The following is a 16,681-nucleotide window of genomic DNA, read 5'->3' as shown; positions in this document are numbered from 1 at the left end:
CTATTTACCCAGGGTTTCTGGTTAGGATATATGCAAACGGTGGTTTTAGTGACAACATCGTCAATGCACTTGCTGATATATCCTGTGACAGAGTCTGTGAATTCATTGATGTTGCCATCAGCTGCATCCTCAAACATCTGCCAATCAGTTGTTTCAAAGCAGTCCTGTAAGACCCCCTCAGCTTCACTTTCCCATTTGTAGATGTTCCTGTAAACCGGTTTTTCCTGTTTAAGTCTTTGTTTATATGCAGGCAGCAGCAATATAGAGCAATGGTCTGCTTTTCCAAAAGCTGGTCGAGGGAGAGATTTGTAGGAGTCCTTGAATAAGGTGTAACAATGATCCAGTGTTTGATCACCTCTTGTGGGGGGAGAGATGTGCTGATAGTATTTAGGGAGAACTTTCTTCAGGGTGCGTATTATCATATCGAACTAAATGGACAAATACAAAACATAACGTCTACATTGAGCACAGCTAAAAATTGCAATAATATTTGGAATGCATCAGTTCCTTCATATTTTTCTGCTCCTGCTTAATCCATATTCAAAGTTTGGACATCTGCAGCTTATCCCCTCAGCATTGTGTGCATATCAGAAACCAACCATCGATGGCACACCTTCTGCAGGTCTCATTGAAGAAGAACATCCACACTCACTGCACCAGTTTACATTCCTGTCAAAATGACGTGTACTTCCTATGATCGTCCAATTAATAAATCTGTTTTGTTTTAGTAGTTTTGCAGAAAGGTGAATTACTTATTTGTAATGATGACTTATTTTTGATAAACATCTGTTTAGTTATAATGTCAAAAAATAGGCCAACTTGAAGATTTTTATATCATTGTTTGTTTACATCTTAAAAGTGAAACAAATAGTTATAAATAAAATTGTTTCAGAAATTGAGAGGAGTTGGAAAATGCTATTGGCTCATCTAGTAATTTTATTGATGTTATTGAATTTTAATAACCATGTTCAAGCTATAATCATTTCTTATTTTAAAGGTACGAGAGAGTTGAGATCCCAATTCATGTAGTTCCTCATGAAACAATTGGGAAAGTGTGCCTGGAATCGGCTGTAGAACTACCTAAGATCCTTTGTCAGGAGGAGCAAGATGCTTACAGGAGGATTCACAAGTATGAGGCCTTTTTATGTTTCATTTTTAAATATATACATTTTATCTTTAATTTAATCTTCATAATTATAAGGTTGATATTAGGTGTTTTTAAACAAATGAGGTATACAGTAAACTGAGTCCAAGTGAAATAGTGAAGTACCGTGTCATATTTATATTAAATGAGATGGTCTCACTTCACAGAAATTGAGTTACATCAAAGCTGCATTGTTTATTTAAAACATTAAAGCTGTTTAGTGTGGTATTTTTACCCCAGCACATGTATTATTACAGTTCATACAACATATTATACTGATGTGCAAATTTCTGATGAAAGTGCAATGTCCGAAAAGGAAATGTTTGAACAACCAAATTTATTCTTGTGATAGTAAGTTCTGTATTTTTTGTCTCCATTTCAGCCTGACTCATCTGGATCCAGTAACAAAAATTCATAATGGCTCTGGTAAGAAGAAATTGTTTATTTAAAAAAAAAAAATAGAGAAAATGTAATTGCATTTATATTTCAACTCTTTTTAGTACCCTAGGTTCTTGTCTATAAGCCGGACTCATGTATAAGCCGGAGACCAAAAATCATACGATTTTTTAAAATAAAATCGGATCATAGATAAGCCGGACTCATGGATAAGCCGAACGTACTATAACCTATAACTAATAGAAGGGAGGGAGGTCAGTGGTCTCACTCGCACCCATTTAATTTCTTTAAGGGGGGAGAGAGTGTGAGATATTAGCGTCTCTCTCACTCCCCGCATGGCGCGGTTGGAGCGGCCGGAGCTCGTTCTTTCTGCTCTGGGCGTCGCCGAGTCAACACGCGTGCGTAGCGGTCATTTAAATTGTGATTTTATATGTAAGCATATTTAAATATATATCGCAGATTTTTTGCTGGTTCACGGATTTCTGCGGACAATGGGTCTTTTAATTTCTGGTACATGCTTCCTCAGTTGGTTTGCCCAGTTGATTTCATACAAGGGACGCTATTGGTAGATGGCTGAGAAGCTATCCAGCTTACTTTTCTCTGTCTCTCTTGCGCTGACTATCTGTGATCCTGACGTATGGGGATTGAGCAGGGGGGCTGTTTGCACACCTAGACGATACGGATACGGACGCTCGTCTAAAAATGCTGAAAGATTATCTTCACGTTGCTATCTTTTGTAAAGCTGATTCCTGAAAAGACATGCTGCACAGTGCTTCACATACTTAAAAGCTCGAAGGGCACGTATTGATTTTTGACTGAAAAACAAACTCTCCCTCTCTCTCTCTGTCTGCTCCTGACGGAGGGGGTGTGAGCTGCCGCCTTCAACAGCTTTGTGCCACGGTGCTTCGCATACTTAAAAGCCAAACAGACATATTGATTTGTTTGCTTCACTCCTTTGAAGAGGAAGATATGTTTGCATTCTTTTAATTGTGAGACGGAACTGTCATCTCTGTCTTGTCATGGAGCACAGTTTAAACTTTTGAAAAAGAGACAAATGTTTGTTTGCAGTGTTTGAATAATGTTCCTGTCTCTCTACAACCTCCTGTGTTTCTGCGCAAATCTGTGACCCAAGCATGACAATATAAAAATAACCATATAAACATATGGTTTCTACTTCGCGGATTTTCTTATTTCGCGGGTGGCTCTGGAACGCAACCCCCGCGATGGATGTATAAGCCGGACTTATGTATAAGCCGATATTCTATTTTTTCATTTTCACAACTTTTTTCCTTAGATAAGCCGCGGCTTATAGACAAGAACTTAGGGTATTACCAAGCCCAAGCTCCTTTTCTATTAGTACTCCCAAGTAGCTTAAAGACCTTTTGGTGCTTCCTAAATCTCAGTACAGTCTTAATTTTCACATTTTAAGAAAATAGTTTAACTCCTGTAAGAGCATACTGTGAAGGGCTCCAAAGATATGTAAGCCCTTCAACATTTATATATAGCATAAGATTCTCAAACCTTATGAATACAGTTTAAGATCATGAAAAGCTGATCTCGGTAGTATCTTGTGTAAGGCTATAGCCTGTTCTGAATAGAGGTACCAGTCCATTACTGGCCTATAAATATTTAAGTTTCTTTGTATAAAATGAATAGTTTTTACATTATACATTCAACTAATTACATCATTTAAATGCAGTAGATAATAATGAATACAATAGTCAACAGTTGCTTTGCTAATATTTCTATCATGCAGTATATACTAATGAAGAGTTTCAGAAGTGTCCGAGACCTTACCAGTTTAATAGTGAATTGATGACAGGAATTGCCAGTGACCCTTTAGTCTGCTTGTAATCGGCATTCATTCCCTTTTGTAAATTGTTTTAAGCAATGCTCTTTTCTGCTTTACATCCTCAGTTTTTAAAAGCTTTTGTAATGATGTCTAATGCTCCTTACTGCACACTAAGTATTCACATCACTGGCTGTGCTATGCATTTTACATAAAGTCACTTTACAAAAGAATAAACCATGAACAACAGAAACATCAAGTAAAAATTCTTTTAAAGCAACAGCAAGCTGCACTTTATCGCACTTGCCCACATGCAGAACATGTTTAGACATAAATAGGCACTTCCACCCAACCCAGGTTGAGAGAAAGTTTAAGTCAGTATAGACTTACTAGCTTAATAGTTCATTTGTTTTTTAACTTCTCATCCTATTTTTAGAAAAGCATATTTATTTCGAAAAGAAATGTAGGCCATTATGATAAAATTCAATAAAAATATTAAAATATTGGTTTTACTGGAGACTAGCCATATTTCAGTTTTGCATTGTCTTTTTTTTACTTTGTCATATACATAGTATAGGGAAAGTATTGTAATCGTCCAAAGATTTTGATGAATCTCGACGTTTTAGACTTCCCTGATTACGAAAATACCATTTTTGGAATTGAGCGTGTGTATGTGTGTGTGTAAACACGATTAACTTGAGTACGCTTTCTCTTTGGTCAACCAAATTTTGCATACAAGTATTAGGTACAAAACGTAGATTTCTGTCAACTTTTGGGGTATTTCCTTTAACCGGAAGTGGAACTTTACCTTTTTATTCATGCAGCTGCAGAGTCCGATTTATTCAACTTTAATTTTATAATAATTGTTCAATATATTATTAATTTGATTTTATTTGTTGTTAATGGTTCTTTAATGTACATAACAAAAGAATATAATTATTGTCTTGCGGTTTACTCCTGAAATATCCATCCTCATATCTGAGTATATGAGAAAGTCTGGGGAGACCACTCACGATTTTCTATATGGTTACTTGAAATAAAATGAAAGTCTCCAAGATACCAGTAATAGTTTTAAAAACTTTGTGCATTAAATTTATCACTTTAAGCCCATGCAGTAGTCTACAGTTGATTACACCTGAGATCTGGTTGTTAACCATTCTTATGTATTCCTGTTTGTGGACAAACAGTTTTGATGTCCATCCATCCATCCATTTTCCAACCCGCTGAATCCGAACACAGGGTCACGGGGGTCTGCTGGTGCCAACACAGGGCACAAGGCAGGAACCAATCCCGGGCATGGTGCCAAACCACTGCAGGACACACACAAACACACCCACACACCAAGCACACACTAGGGCCAATTTAGAATCGCCAATCCACCTAACCTGCATGTCTTTGGACTGTGGGAGGAAACTCACGCAGACACGGGGAGAACATGCAAACTCCACGCAGGGAGGACCCGGGAAGCGAACCCAGGTCCCCAGGTCTCCCAACTGCGAGGCAGCAGCGCTACCCACTGCGCCACCGTGCTGCCCAGTTTTGATGTCTCTGCCACTTTTTTTTTTTTTTTTGTTTTGCGTAGAAAAGTCACATATATTAGTAAGGATTTTCTTTTTTATTTCTGTTTGTCTGTCCATCTTGCTGTTCATTTTCATCCATCCACTGGAGAGAGAAAATTTCAGTTTTCAATGATTAAGCATTTATATAAATCATAATAAATGAATTATACTGTACACCAAATACACAACCAGATTAAATGGCATGGTCTTTTCTTGTAAATACTGGTGCTGTGTGTGAGACTCATGTGAAAGATGAACTTCTTATGATACAGATTTCATTGTAAGCTTCCAGTATAAGAGGACTTGGCTGAAGATTTAAGACAAATTGAAACTTTCTGCATTATGCACACAGAAAGGTGATCTCATTCTTCTCCGCTTTAACACAATGACGCAATACTGCAACCTTCTTATTTCTAATGCAGAAACTAGTATATATTAAAATAATCCATCCAACCATCCATTTTCCAACCCGCTGAATCCGAACACAGGGTCACGGGGGTCTGCTGGAGCCAATCCCAGCCAACACAGGGCACAAGGCAGGAACCAATCCTGGGCAGGGTGCCAACCCACCGCAGGACACACACAAACACACCAAGCACCCACTAGGGCCAATTTAGAATCGCCAATCCACCTAACCTGCATGTCTGTGGACTGTGGGAGGAAACCGGAGCGCCCGGAGGAAACCCACGCAGACACGGGGAGAACATGCAAACTCCATGCAGGGAGGACCCGGGAAGCGAACCCAGGTCCCCAAGTCTCCCAACTGCGAGGCAGCAGCGCTACCCACTGCGCCACCGTGCCGCCCCTATTAAAATAATTATTTAAAAAAAGAAGAAATGAACAAAATGTTGGAATGATGTCTGATTTACTTGCAAAATACATACAAATTATTTGTAAAACCCATATAAATACTATTTGGGAGTTCTAGTCACAGTAGGGTAACAACGCACATGAAGACTGAGTACCTATCCCTGTTTATACTCTTTTTAACTCCCTGATTTTTACTTGAATATCTGGATTGATAACAGAACAGGGAAAGTTTAATGGGAAGGGCAGCATCAAAGTAAGCAGGGTGCAACATTCCACACATTTCTTTTCACTTTTGATTTTATAAAACCTCCTTTACACCGAATTCAGCATGTGCAGTCCATCGACATGGTATTCCTCTTGCATGGTTGGTTTCCTTAGATACACTTCTATTAGTAATGTCCATCTGCAGGTTTTCCTGGATATTTCAATTTCTGTACCATTTCCCAGAACATCCAGTAAGTCTGAGTCAACTTGGCACGAGAGGGTGGTGCCATCCTGGGTTAGTTCCTGCTGTCAGTTCCTCTAGGTCCCTGTGACATTGTACATATTTTAAAAAAGTAGGATCTGGAAATGGGTGGTTAGATGGATGTATTCATGTTTCATTGTGATTAAGATGACTTATGCAATTTATGGAAGCATACTTAACAAGCTCAAATTGTCAAAACACGTCTTTGTTTGTGTTGCGGCATACAACTTCAAACAAGAAGATTCCACTCCATTTTATCGCTGTTGAAGGTGTACTCCAATATATTTACTTTATATTGCTCTTGAGTTATTGACATCTACCTTTTGTTTTTTTAACACATGAGCACTCTGTAGACAAATAAGGTTTATATATGTAAGTGAGAGGTGCTTAAGCAGTGTTTATTCTTACATAACATGGTTTTTTTTTTTTTTTTGTTCATGAATCCTGTATGTGAACTTCTGTCATTAGATGTCTGGGTTTGTGTCATAATTAGTCTCAGTTAATATGACCATAATAAATTCCAAGGAAAATGATTATATAACATCTAAGCAGTTTGGTATCATCACTGGTACATGGCATGTTGACAGATTACCTGCAGGGTAATAGCCCTGAAGAATGGAACTTATGGCCCCCATTGCTATTTATGCTTTCCGATATCCATAACATAAAGAGTCATCTGTTATACTGGAGGATTATACGTGGTATGAGGTGTACAAACTTTTGTACATTATATATTGACATGCATGTCTCCTCAGAACAGTTGATAATAGTACTATACAATACAAAGGACATCCACACGTTTAATAAGAGTATAAATAGTGTGCAACATGCACATATATATATTATATATACACACACACACACACAGTGTTTTTAAAGCTATAATATTTCTTACATAATTTGCTATTCTGACCGATTGCCCAATAATCATAGGAGCTGTTATTGAATCGGTCAATAAGAATGACAAAGGGTCCTGTTTGGTTTGCCAAAAGGAAGGAATGAAATAAGTGACTTTGAAGGACAGCTGAGGTGTTGAACCATTCTGCTTACCTTTCTAAGGCCCTAAGTGTTGTATACTTTTTTTTATTGTCCTTGAATTTTCTGAGCAGAATTAAAAGTTCCCACTGAAGTCCTGTATCAGGACAAGTAATCTAATATATAAATAATAAAAGGAAGTTACTTTACTTGAATGGAAACTTAGACTACAGTATGATTTATTGTTTACATTTTTGGAGGATGTGTGAGGTGTTTTGTGTTTTTTCCTATTCTATAATTTCTTGTTCTGTTTTGTTTTAATCCAGTCTTTACCAAAAATCTGTGTAGCCAAATGTCAGCCATTAGTGGACCACTGCTACAATGGCTTGAAGACAGATTGGACCAGAATAAACAGCGCATAAGTGAACTACAGCAGGAGAAAAAGAGGCTAACACAAGAATTGGCAGAACTGGATTGAGAACATTAAAAGAGCTGACCTGTATATTTGTAACTACATTTGAAAAAAAATGGATGAAGAGGAAGTGAAATACGGTGCGGCCCTTTTCAAGGAAAATGCAGAATAACCAAGAATGGCACCACTTTTCGTGAGCCAAGCTGTATGTGCTTTTTAAGTGACCCTTAATGGACGCAGTTTTCTCATTTGGCCCTGGTGTGCTGTTACTTTTTTGTATTTATGTTGGATGATTTGAAATGTGTGAGACCTGGAATATTTAAAAACAGTTTGTTATTAGAAATACCCTTTGTTCATGCATAAACCTATCAATTTAATCTTACCAATTTTAATGTAAATCAGAATCACTAAAATGTGTATTTAAGTCAAGAACCCTAGGTAAATGGTATAATTTTTAATTTGTTAAATTCAGTTTTCTTATATTTTAATCTTTAACTATATCTAATACTTAAGAGCTGGATTCAAAGTCAAAGTTGCTGCAGATTTTCATTCCACGTATTTATGTTTTGTTAAAGTATTTCTTCATAACCAGTTTAGGTATTGAACGCATTTTATAAAGGATATTCTTGTTAAGTGTTTTTTTTTTTTTTTTTTTTAAATACAGGTTTTTGATACTAATGACTATATCCAGGGTATAGTAAGGCACACAAGGCCATTTTAGCTACACATAAGCAGCCTGCTTATTCTTACTAAACTGTTAAATTTAAAAAGTTTTGGTGAACGATATGATTGTATCTTCTCCAATCAAAAAGACCGAAGCAAGCACTTTCAATAAATCCTTTGAAAACTTTGTAAATCTTTGCACAATGTAACAAAAAAGGAAGACTCGAACTGCTTGATTTATTTGAATAGCAAGGTTGTTAAGAAGAAAATTGAGAATTAATTTAAAGGAACAATCTAGCCAATGATTAAAAGGCTGTTTGTTTACAATTCTGAAAGCACACAGACCCAAACAACAGTGTGTGCTTAAAGAAGATGGGTTTAAATTTCTGTGAGTATGTAACTATAAATATACAAGTGGAACCTTGGATTGCGAGTAACTTGGTTTGTGAGTGTTTTGCAAGACGAGCTAAAATTTGTAATAAATTTTGACTTGATAAACAAGCGAGGTCTTGCAATACGTGTAGTACCTAATCGCTTTGTCTGCCGAGCATCACGTGATCACAGCTGAGCTGATGGTTCTTCTCTCTCTCTCGCTGCGGGATTGTGGGTAATCGTCTCCCATTCTCTGGTTCAGTCGGCGTACCTCACTCATAATAGTCAACATCCATACGAGCATATACTGTTTACTATAGCATTGTGAGTTTCTGTCTTGCCCCCCAAAATACAAAGCTGAGTCTCAGTACTTTAGCGACACCAGCTTTATTCAGCTTGAAACAGGAACAGCACAGTTATTTATTGTAGCGGGATCTGCCACTCTCCTATACACAGCAGTCAGGCAAGGTCGGGGCCAGATTAATGGCCAAGTAATACTGTGCCCTGGGCATTTATAATGTTCTTTGTATCACCCATCAATGGCAGGCACTTATAGCATGTCCACGATCTTTTCTGATTCACTTTTACGGTGAACTGCTAGAGCATTGGGAGCCTGCGGTTGCTTCGGGACGCTCTTCCGCATGTCGTCCCGTTGGATGGAATTCCACAAGAGTTAATTTGTTTTATGTATTTTATGTATTTTTACTTTATATTTTAACCTTTAACCGTCACCTTATCGTGGTGGAGGGGTTTGCGTGTCCCAATGATCCTAGGAGCTCTGTTGTCCGGGGCTTTATGCCCCTGGTAGGGCCACCCAAGGCAAACTGGTCCTAGGTGAGGGATGAGACAAAGAGCGGTTAAACAAACCTCCTATGAAGAAAAACCATTTTGGACGGCGTTTTCCCTTGCCTGGACGCGGGTCACCAGGGCCCCACTCTGGAGCCAGGCCTGGAGGTGGGGCTCGATGGCGAGCGCCTGGTGGCCGGGCCTGCACCCATGGGGCTCGGCCGGGCACAGCCCGAAGAGGCAATGTGGGTCCCCCTTCCCATGGGCTCACCACCTATGGGAGGGGCCAAGGAGGTCGGGTGCAGTGTGAGTTGGGTGGTGGCCGAAGGCGGGGACCTTGGCGGTCCGATCCTCGGCTACAGAAACTGGCTCTTGGGACGTGGAATGTCACCTCTCTGAAGGGGAAGGAGCCTGAGCTAGTGCACGAAGTTGAGAGGTTCCGGCTAGATATAGTCGGGCTCACCTCGACGCACAGCTTGGACTCTGGAACCAATCTCCTTGAGAGGGGCTGGACTCTCTACCACTCTGGAGTTGCCCCCAGTGAGAGGTGCCGAGCGGGTGTGGGCATACTTATTGCCCCCCAAGTTGGATTCTGTACATTGGGGTTTACCCCGGTGGACGAGAGGGTAGCCTCCCTTCGCCTTCGGGTGGGGGGACGGGTCCTAACTGTTGTTTGTGCGTATGCACCGAACAGCAGTTCAGAGTACCCACCCTTTTTGGAGTCCCTGGAGGGGGTGCTAGAGGGCATACCTTCTGGGGACTCCCTCGTTCTGCTGGGAGACTTCAATGCTCACGTGGGCAATGACAGTGAGACCTGGAAGGGCGTGATTGGGAGGAATGGCCCCCCCTGATCTGAACCCGAGCGGTGTTTTGTTATTGGACTTCTGTGCTCGTCACGGATTGTCCATAACGAACACCATGTTCAAGCATAGGGGTGTTCATATGTGCACTTGGCACCAGGACACCCTAGGCCTCAGTTCGATGATCGACTTTGTGGTCGTGTCGTCGGACTTGCGGCCACATGTCTTGGACACTCGGGTGAAGAGAGGGGCGGAGCTGTCAACTGATCACCACCTGGTGGTGAGTTGGCTTCGATGGTGGGGGAGGATGCCGGTCAGGCGTGGTAGGCCCAAACGTGTTGTGAGGGTCTGCTGGGAACGTCTGGCAGAGCCCCCTGTCAGAAGTAGCTTCAACTCCCACCTCCGGCAGAACTTCGACCACATCCTGAGGGAGGTGGGGGACATTGAGTCCGAATGGGCCATGTTCCGTGCCTCTATTGTTGAGGCAGCTGACCGGAGCTGTGGCCGTAAGGTGGTCGGTGCCTGTCGTGGCGGCAATCCCTGAACCCGCTGGTGGACACCGGCGGTGAAGGATGCCGTCAAGCTGAAGAAGGAGTCCTACAGGACCCTTTTGTCCTGTGGGACCCCGGAGGCAGCTGATAGGTACCGGCAGGCCAAGCGGAATGCGGCTTTGGTGGTTGCTGAGGCAAAAACTCGGGCGTGGGAGGAGTTTGGGGAGGCCATGGAGAATGACTTTCGGACGGCTTCGAGGAGATTCTGGTCCACCATCCGGCGTCTCAGGAAGGGGAAGCAGTGCAGTGTCAACACTGTATATGGTGGGGATGGTGCGCTGCTGACCTCGACTCGGGACGTTGTGGGTCGGTGGGGGGAATACTTTGAAGACCTCCTCAATCCCATTAACATGCCTTCCACTGAGGAAGCAGAGCCTGGGGACTCAGAGGTGGGCTCCCCCATCTCTGGGACTGAGGTCACCGAGGTGGTCAAAAAACTCCTTGGTGGCAGGGCCCTGGGGGTGGATGAGATACGCCCGGAGTTCCTCAAGGCTCTGGATGTTGTAGGACTGTCTTGGCTGACACGCCTCTGCAACATCGCATGGACATCAGGGACAGTGCCTCTGGATTGGCAGACTGGGGTGGTGGTCCCCCTCTTTAAGAAGGGGGATCGGAGGGTGTGTTCCAACTACAGAGGGATCACACTCCTCAGCCTCCCTGGAAAAGTCTATTCAGGGGTCCTGGAGAGTAGGGTCCGTCGGATAGTCGAGCCTCAGATTCAGGAGGAACAGTGTGGTTTTCGTCCTGGTCGCGGAACAGTGGACCAGCTCTATACCCTTAGCAGGGTCCTGGAGGGTGCATGGGAGTTTGCCCAACCAGTCTACATGTGTTTTGTGGACTTAGAAAAGGCATTCGACCGTGTCCCTCGGGGAATCCTGTGGGGGGTACTCCGAGAGTATGGGGTACTGGCCCCCCTGATAAGGGCTGTTTAGTCCCTGTACGATCAGTGCCAGAGCTTGGTCCGCATTGCCGGCAGTAAGTCGAACCCGTTTCCAGTGAGAGTTGGACTCCGCCAGGGCTGCCCTTTGTCACCGATTCTGTTCATAACTTTTATGGACAGAATTTCTAGGCGCAGCCAGGGTGTTGAGGGGGTCCGGTTTGGTGGGCTCAGGATTGGGTCACTGCTTTTTGCAGATGATGTTGTCCTGTTTGCTTCATCAGGCCGTGATCTTCAGCTCTCTCTGGATCGGTTCGCAGCCGAGTGTGAAGCGGCTGGGATGAGAATCAGCACCTCCAAATCCGAGACCATGGTCCTCAACCGGAAAAGGGTGGAGTGCCCTCTCAGGGTTGGTAGCGAGATCCTGCCCCAAGTGGAGGAGTTCAAGTATCTCGGGGTCTTGTTCACGAATGAGGGAAGAATGGAGCGTGAGATCGACAGGCGGATCGGTGCGGCATCCGCAGTAATGCGGGCGTTGCATCGGTCTGTCATGGTGAAAAAGGAGCTGAGCCGCAAGGCGAAGCTCTCAATTTACCAGTCGATCTATGTTCCTACCCTCACCTATGGTCATGAGCTATCGGTAGTGACCGAAAGAACGAGATCGCGAATACAAGCGGCTGAAATGAGTTTCCTCCGCAGGGTGTCTGGGCTTTCCCTTAAAGATAGGGTGAGAAGCTCAGTCATCCGGGAGGGGCTCAGAGTAGAGCCGCTGCTCCTCCGCATCGAGAGGAGTCAGGTGAGGTGGCTCGGGCATCTGATCAGGATGCCTCCTGGACGCCTCCCTGGTGAGGTGTTCCAGGCACGTCCAACCGGGAGGAGGCCCCGGGGAAGACCCAGGACACGCTGGAGGGACTATGTCTCTCGACTGGCCTGGGAACGCCTTGGGATTCTCCCGGAAGAGCTAGAAGAAGTGGCCGGGGAGAGGGAAGTCTGGGCATCTCTGCTCAAGCTGCTGCCCCCGCGACCCGACCTCGGATAAGCGGGAGACAATGGATGGATGGATGGATGGATACTTTATATTTTGTGTTAATCATTTTTATATGAATAGTTTTGGGTTGTGGAACAAATCATCTTATGGGGAAATTCGCTTTGATATACAAGTGCTTTGAATTGTGAGCACGTTTCTGGAACGAATTATGTTCGCAAACCGAGGTTCCACTGTAGTGTTAGGCCTTACCTTTAGATGAACGATAAAATTACAAAATAAATTTTTCTCCTGTACTTGTGTATAATTTAATTTATGTTGGTGGTCACTTAATAAGAAAAATGTAAAATAATTGTCTTTGCATAACTGTGACACTAATTGTAAATCAAGCGTTCAGAAAATTCAAATGAAAATGAGTAAATATTGGTGGGACCTTAAAGTGAAAAGAAAACTAGTCCTATCGGCTCTGTTTAGTGAACATTGTATTTCCAGTTTTGAGAAGATTAAGCAGTGTGTCATTTTAAAACTGGACACAGTAAACTTTACATTGAAGAGCAGCTGTTGTGAATTGGAGTGAAAAACTTGGAAAAGTGTGCAAGGTGTACTAAGAGTTCCAAAAAGCAGGCCAATACATTCACAGACCTGACCAGCTTTGGTCTTACCTGCAGGCTGTGGTCTACACAGGCCTAAATTAGGAAGCTGGTTTAGAAGTTCAGAGTACTTAAACTTTAAAACTCAAACCTCTGGCTTGAAATGGTCAAGTTCAAAAGAAGAATCTTTTTACCTAAAAATATATATATTATAAAATGTATTCACAAAAGCACACACTACTAAATTATAATGGAAAAGAGCAAAACGTGTATGTCTGAAAAAGTAAAATCTGAAAACCAAATTCAGAATCCAAGGAGCAGACCAAAAAAAAAAAAATCAATGATTGCTGTGCAGAACTCCTACAACACTCAATAGCAACCTGAAGGAAGCTGTCTCATCCACCTGTGCCTCGGGGCCCTCAGGTGTGATGTCACAGTGGCCTTGACCACTCAGAATGCAAATTACACAGGAACATAAAAAATAATTCGAAAATAACAATAAGACATGCTTGAATCCAGACTGTAACATAAGTGCAGCAACATGAAATAAATTATTAATTTATATGTGAGGGTCTGTAGCAGGATCAGTGTGTAGAAGCGGTCAGCTCATCAGCCTGTTTACTGTGACTGCTTATAATGGCATGCAAACCAAAGCGCTCAAATTAATAAGCAAATGATTTAGTAAACAGTGTGGCCTGCAGGGGGTGCACCAGCTCCCCAAACCTGACATAAGCAGACACAGGCACAACACACAGGCTTTTATTGAGCTGTGGGAAACTCCTCCTTAAGCATTTCCCACAGTTCACTAACAGCACAAAGCAGTCTCTGCCTTTGCCTTCTCTTTCACTCTTCTTCTCTGTCTATCTGCCTCCACCCCTCTTCCGGCAAGCATTGCCTTCTCCCTCCTGACTCTGGCTCCTTTTATATAATCCACGGGAGTACTTCCATTGTCTCATAGGATTTGTCCGGAAACACTTTTGGATAAGTTGGGAGCCTGATGACGTAGGACTCAGGAGTTCCTGCAGCACCTCCTGGCTGCACCCGCAGGACCCAACAGGACTGAGCCACTAAACTCCAACTCTCAGTATGCTCTGTGGGAATTCAAGGTGCTGTAGCAACCCAAGAGGGCTAACGCCTAGTGGTCCAGGGTAGATAATGCCTTAAGTAAATGCTCTCTCCTGGTCCTTTCTCTCCGGGTAAAGGTGCTGGCTGTCCACCACAACAGTGACCCCAATGGTGAAAGGTAAGTCGAAAGTTTAGGTGTTAATGTTCAGAGATAAATGAGACAATGTCCTAGTTAAGACACTTCTCTTTGATTTTATTTCCTTTAGTTTAATAGAGCCAAAGGGCTAAACTGTTTTATGGTTTATTTTACAGGGCTGCCAACGTTCAAACACATGTGGAGTGAAGTTACCATTAGCTGGGAAGCAGTGGACAGAGGTTTAGTTAGGAATAAAGCCTCACATTGTACACATGTTAGACTCTCACATGTGGAAGAGCACCGCTGGGTAGCTGGTGAGAGGCAGGAGGACAAAGCTGGGGGGCAAGGGAGCATACCATGCTGCTGTACTTGGAGATTTAAAGGGAATGTCATATGTAGATACACTGAAGGAAGTGCAAGGATGCTTGGCGTCCAGACCATTGTGGTGGGTCAGTCTTCCAAAAGATCAAGGTCTTTGATCCCAGCTCATCCCTGCATACTCAACCGTATTCTGACTTTTTAAATAGCAGGCTTTTACTGTTGCAGGTATCCATTCACGCTACCCAGTATCCATTGGTGCAGCGTGAACACTGTTCCAGTGTGGTTAAAGCAGCAATTGGTGGCTCAACTGGAAGCTCAGAGTCATTCTTCACCTACATCTTCTATAGGACAGACACTTGACGTTTCTGATATTATTGTAGAGTACACATATGGATTAAGGAGCCACAAAGATAATGGCAAAAACAGTGGAAGCTTCTACATTTACATTCTCAGAATCCATTGCACCCTGTCAACAACAATGTACCTTAAAGTCTGTACTTTCAGGCAACCAGCATGACTAAAGCTTTATTTTTGTACAATTTAATAACTGAAACCTAATAAAAAGGACACTGCCAGCCGGAGGGCTAACAGTTTTTCTTACCTATAGGATGAATGTTTTGTCTTTTTGCTTTTGCACGTAGACACTGTCTTCATGTAGTTTCCACCAGGAGACAGCAAATTAAATAAAGGATAAATTTAATAAAGAACATTCTTGGTTTAGAAACGCTTTAATCTTTGGTAATGATAACAGGAAGTTCGGGGGTCCCAGATCACTCAGGAAATATCAGATACAACTAATGGCTGTGAGCGAAATGTGAGCTCTGGTAGAAACAACAGATTGCTGAAGAGAATACAGGAGAGATTTGGGCCAGCTGTGTAGCTCTCCCAGTGCAAGTGTGGTGGTCCCAGTTGGCTGCATGTATTTAGGGGTTCTCACTTATTACATTTGATAGTGTTAGAGCTGGGGTGGGATTTTAATACTGGGAGTTAAAGAACATCAGATGACAGCCAAATAGGTGAAGGGACGTGTATTGTACATAAACTGTTTTATATTTATTCTGATGCTGAGGTGTGGGTATCGGGAGCAGTGGTGGTACTAGGAGGTTATTCTGGGTGGGTTTTTGGATATGTAGGTAAGGTAACTAAATCCTAAAATAAGCCTTTTTTTTTTTTTTTTTTTTTTTTACTGATTTTTGATTGAGTGGCCAGACAACACTTTGTGGTGGGCCCACCCCATCCACCTGTAGCTGTGCCCCTGAGCAGGAGCTGGTGCCTATTGTGGTGTCACTGTGCACACCCCTGAATGGCGTTCTGTTCCTCTCACACGTAAATCCACACTCATTTAAACAAGCCTGATTTGGGGTTGCCAATTGCCATAACCTGCTTGACTTGATTATTTAAGGAAATCAGAATATCCGAAGGGCCAGACAAATGTGGAACACATTCCACCCCAATGCTTATCTTTCTTTAGGTTGTGATTCTCACTGCACCACCGTATATACGGTTTGTAAAAATAGTAATGTGAACTGCGATTCTGCAGAGTCCTTGTGGTATAGTCGATGCAGAAAGTGTTCAGACGCCTTCACTTTTTCACATTTTGTTATACTGCAGCTTTGTGCTGAAATCACTAAAATGATTTTTTTCTGGAAATCAAGCAGCACTTAATTCCCCAAAATGGCAAAGCAAAAACAGGATTATAGATTTTTTTTTTGCACATCTCTCTATTATAAAAGAAAATCTTGGAAGGAGATGATACGTGATCTTCTCGGAAGATAATTTGACGTCCCGCGAGACAAGGCAGTGAGATAGAAGGACAGCTGCTGTGCAGGCTTTTAAATGATCAACACGCAGCTTGACAGCAGCAGCAGAAAGACAGCAGCTGATCAGACCGCATCTCCTCAGAGTGCGTTCAGCTCTCCCCACTTCACAACATGAGTGGCAGAGAGGTTGGAGCATAGTGCGCCCTGGTTGGGGTGGTGGGAGA

General features: G+C 42.6%; 1 protein-coding gene across 1 annotated transcript in view; it reads left to right on the top strand.

The window, feature by feature from the left end:
• Positions 1–8,407, top strand: part of brcc3 (BRCA1/BRCA2-containing complex, subunit 3) — a 31,544-nt gene extending 23,137 nt beyond the window's left edge. The window contains exons 6-8 of the mRNA XM_051934937.1: positions 998–1,129; positions 1,527–1,570; positions 7,466–8,407. Coding sequence (XP_051790897.1) covers positions 998–1,129; positions 1,527–1,570; positions 7,466–7,617 — 328 coding nt within the window. The 3' untranslated portion in view covers positions 7,618–8,407. The remainder of the gene's footprint in view (positions 1–997; positions 1,130–1,526; positions 1,571–7,465) is intronic.
• The last annotated feature ends 8,274 nt before the right edge of the window (positions 8,408–16,681 follow it).

This window comes from Erpetoichthys calabaricus, chromosome 12, assembly GCF_900747795.2.
Source record: "Erpetoichthys calabaricus chromosome 12, fErpCal1.3, whole genome shotgun sequence".
NCBI classification, from domain to species: domain Eukaryota; kingdom Metazoa; phylum Chordata; class Cladistia; order Polypteriformes; family Polypteridae; genus Erpetoichthys; species Erpetoichthys calabaricus.
Note: the sequence above shows the minus strand (reverse complement) of the source record. Positions and strands in the feature narration are given on the sequence as shown.